Source organism: Tupaia chinensis, unplaced genomic scaffold, assembly GCF_000334495.1.
Source record: "Tupaia chinensis unplaced genomic scaffold, TupChi_1.0 Scaffold000453_1, whole genome shotgun sequence".
Classification (NCBI taxonomy): Eukaryota; Metazoa; Chordata; class Mammalia; order Scandentia; family Tupaiidae; genus Tupaia; species Tupaia belangeri.
This window is the reverse complement of record NW_006159960.1, coordinates 3,594,879-3,597,796: the sequence shown is the minus strand read 5'-3', so window position 1 is coordinate 3,597,796 and position 2,918 is coordinate 3,594,879. Positions and strand designations below refer to the sequence as shown.

At 58.6% G+C, this 2,918-nt stretch overlaps 1 protein-coding gene across 1 annotated transcript in view; it reads right to left on the bottom strand.

Annotated features, from left to right (window-relative positions):
* GPR25 (G protein-coupled receptor 25) overlaps window positions 1-306 on the bottom strand; it is a 2,292-nt gene extending 1,986 nt beyond the window's left edge. Inside the window, exon 1 of the mRNA XM_006155462.2 lies at window positions 9-306. Within this exon, the coding sequence (XP_006155524.1) occupies window positions 9-266 (258 nt within the window). The 5' untranslated portion in view covers window positions 267-306. The remainder of the gene's footprint in view (window positions 1-8) is intronic.
* Between the last annotated feature and the right edge of the window lie 2,612 nt (window positions 307-2,918).

Below are 2,918 nucleotides of genomic sequence, written 5' to 3'. Positions count from 1 at the left end.
TCGGCGACCGCCAGGTGCAGCACGAAGGTGTCCACCAGCCGCCGCGGGCCGCGCCGCCCCGCCAGCAGCCACACCACGAAGGCGTTGCCCAGCAGGCCCACGGCGAAGGCCACCAGATAGAGCGCTGGGATGTAGGTGTGGGCGTAGGGCAGGTCCCAGGCCTGGCACAGCTCCAGCTCTTCCAGGGGGCCCCACCCCGACCCCGACCCGGAGGAGTCCCAGTACGCCACCTCCGGGCTGGGGCTCCAGGCCTCGGTGGGGTTCATGGTGCGGCCACGAGGCCAGTGCAGGTCGCAACCCTGGGCGCAGAGGCAGACGCTCTGAGGGGGGGTTTGCGCTTCACGGCCGGTGCCCGGCACCTCCCTTCCTGCCACCCCAGGCCTGGCGAACCAGAAGGCAGGAAAGTGGGGGGAGGTCTGTGTGTGGTGGGAGGGGCGGGCTCCTGTGCAGCTATGAGGCCTCTATTTGGGGTAGGCTCCAGGGGAAGGTCAGCCACAGGCACGGGGGGCTGCACAACTGCGGCCCGCGAGGAACAGCCCCGTGGACTGGAGACGTGCCCACCTTCCTTCCCCGGGCACTGGTTTCTGTGCGTGACGTGGCCGTCCTTGCCACACCGTATCAGGGTCTGAGGCCGGGTGGCGAGAGTGGTGGGGGGTCGACCGGCCTGAGCTGCTGCCAGTGCCCGCTTGACGCATCTCCGATCCGTGCCTACTGCTGTTTCTGGTTTTAGAGGTGGGGAGACAGACCCCGGGAGGAGGATTTCCTAAAGGAGATGGTGCCTCTGCCCGTCCTGGAGCAAAGCCGAGTCCCGCCATCTGGTCGAGAGAGAGGCCCCCGTGGGTGGGGGAGCAGCCCTGGGGGTCTAGCTCTGACCCCAAGTTGGCTGCCAGAGCGCTCAAGCGGTCGTTGCCTCCCGAGAGGCCCAGCTGAGTTAAGGCCGGGAGCAGCTGTCTGTCCAAATCAGGTCTTCCTGGAGCCACATGGACGGTTTTCAACCAGAGACAGAGGGGCGCAGTCAGATTATCTTGCTGGAAAGAACAGCCTGGGATCCAAACCCTGTCTCCGCACATCCCGCCAAAACCTGTAGCTCAGTAGGCGGGGCTCCATGGCCTGCCTGAGCCCCCACCCTTGCTGTCCTGCACATGGGTCAGGGCTCAGGAGGTTGTCCCTAGGGACACAGCGGAAGGATTCACGAAGAAGAGGGGCGGCCTGACCTTGAAGCAGGTGGTGGGCCCGGGGAGACAGCAGATGGGGAAAGAAAGCCGGCTCTTTCCTGACAGCGGAGTGGGGCTGGGAGCACAGCCGCACATCCGGTTACATCCAGATTCTTCTCCGCAGACACCATCCCTCCTGTGAGGTGCTCTTTCGGAACTGATGTTAGCGGTGTGTCCCTCCCAAGTCCACCCCACTGTCATCAGAAATGAGTGCCTGCCAGGTTGGGCAACCCTGATGTTGAAAACTTGTGGTGGGTTGTCCATTTTATTTTATTCATTTCCATTAACCGTGAACTCCTCCATGGAGAAGGAACTATTTCAGAAATTGCAGAGAGCTATATATATTTTTAAAATTATTGCCAGAGGGTGCATACACTCACCAAAGAGGAGGTGGGGAGAGAGAACAGCCCTCCATGGAGCACAGTTGTGCTGTGATCTTTTCCCCTCCATTTCTTCATCCTGTCAAGCTTTTGGCTGTGCACACCCCTGTGCCCATTGTGTTTTTTAAGCTACCAGGGCTGGGATTCAAACCATGGTCAGTCACATGGGATCCAGTTCCCAGGGCATAGAGCTTAACTGCTGTGCACAGGGCCAGCCCAGGAGATGCCGTCTCAGCCCGCGGGGCTCAGGCACAGGCGGGGAGCTAGATCGGGTGCCGCACGTGCAATGCCAGCAGGCCAGAGGTCAGACTGCAGTAGCATGAAAGGAACGTCCCCTTGAGCGCAGAGGTGGGGGACGGCCCCTGACGGGGGAGTGGATCTGAAAAGCCTCCTAGGAGATGACTCTTGAGATCAAGAAGGAGCTGAAGGTCAAAGCAGCAGAAAGAGGAGAGGTCGGACTAGATGGAGGCATAGGAGGAGCAAGTGTGCCAGAGACAATAGAAGGGTGAACTTCCCATGGGCGAGCTGCAGTCTGCCCGTGTGAGAGCGTGGCAGGAGGCTGGCAGAAGAAACGGGAAAGGTCGTTGGTGCCAACTCAGTAAGGGATTTGGGGGCCCCCAGGTGGCAGGATGGCTAAGGCGGCCGGATCCCATTGGCCAACTGCGTGGTTTCAGTTCAAAAGCATACCAGGCATGTGTGCATGCATGCCCAAAATCCTGAGAGGAGAATGGGGAAGGGATTGTGGTGTGGTCTTCCCCCAGGGTTGCTTTGTCACTTTCTATCTCTCTGACTCTCTCTGGCGAGTGCACACCCCTATAATAAATTTAAAAAAAAATTTTAAGGAAGGGATTGATTCCATTCTGTAGAGGGGGAAGCCACTGGAGATGAGTCTGTGTTTTGAAAAGATGACTGTCTTGGAGAGGATTGGTGAGAGGGAAGGCTCCAGCGGGGAGATCCCACCCTGGGCTGTACATTTGTGGCTGCAATCGATTCTTGGCAGTGGACAGGATCTATTCAGGAGATAATCATACCATCCTGGGTCTTGGCAGAGAGGCGTCAGACTCAGGCCTGGCTTTTCCCTGCGAGGAATGCCACCCCCTTAACTGAGGTGGAGAGCGCTGAGGAGCAGGTGCGGGCGTGTGTTAGTAACCTGGGCTGTCAACCAGGACTGTTCTGAGCAAACTAGGACATAAGGTCACCCTAGTCCGAGGGCCCTCTGGTATATGGATATGCCCAACAGGGAACTATTGATAGAAAATGGTCCCAGAGCTCCCGGAAAGTCAGTCAAGGCTGACTTGTGTCAAGGCTGTTCACTAAGAATTTT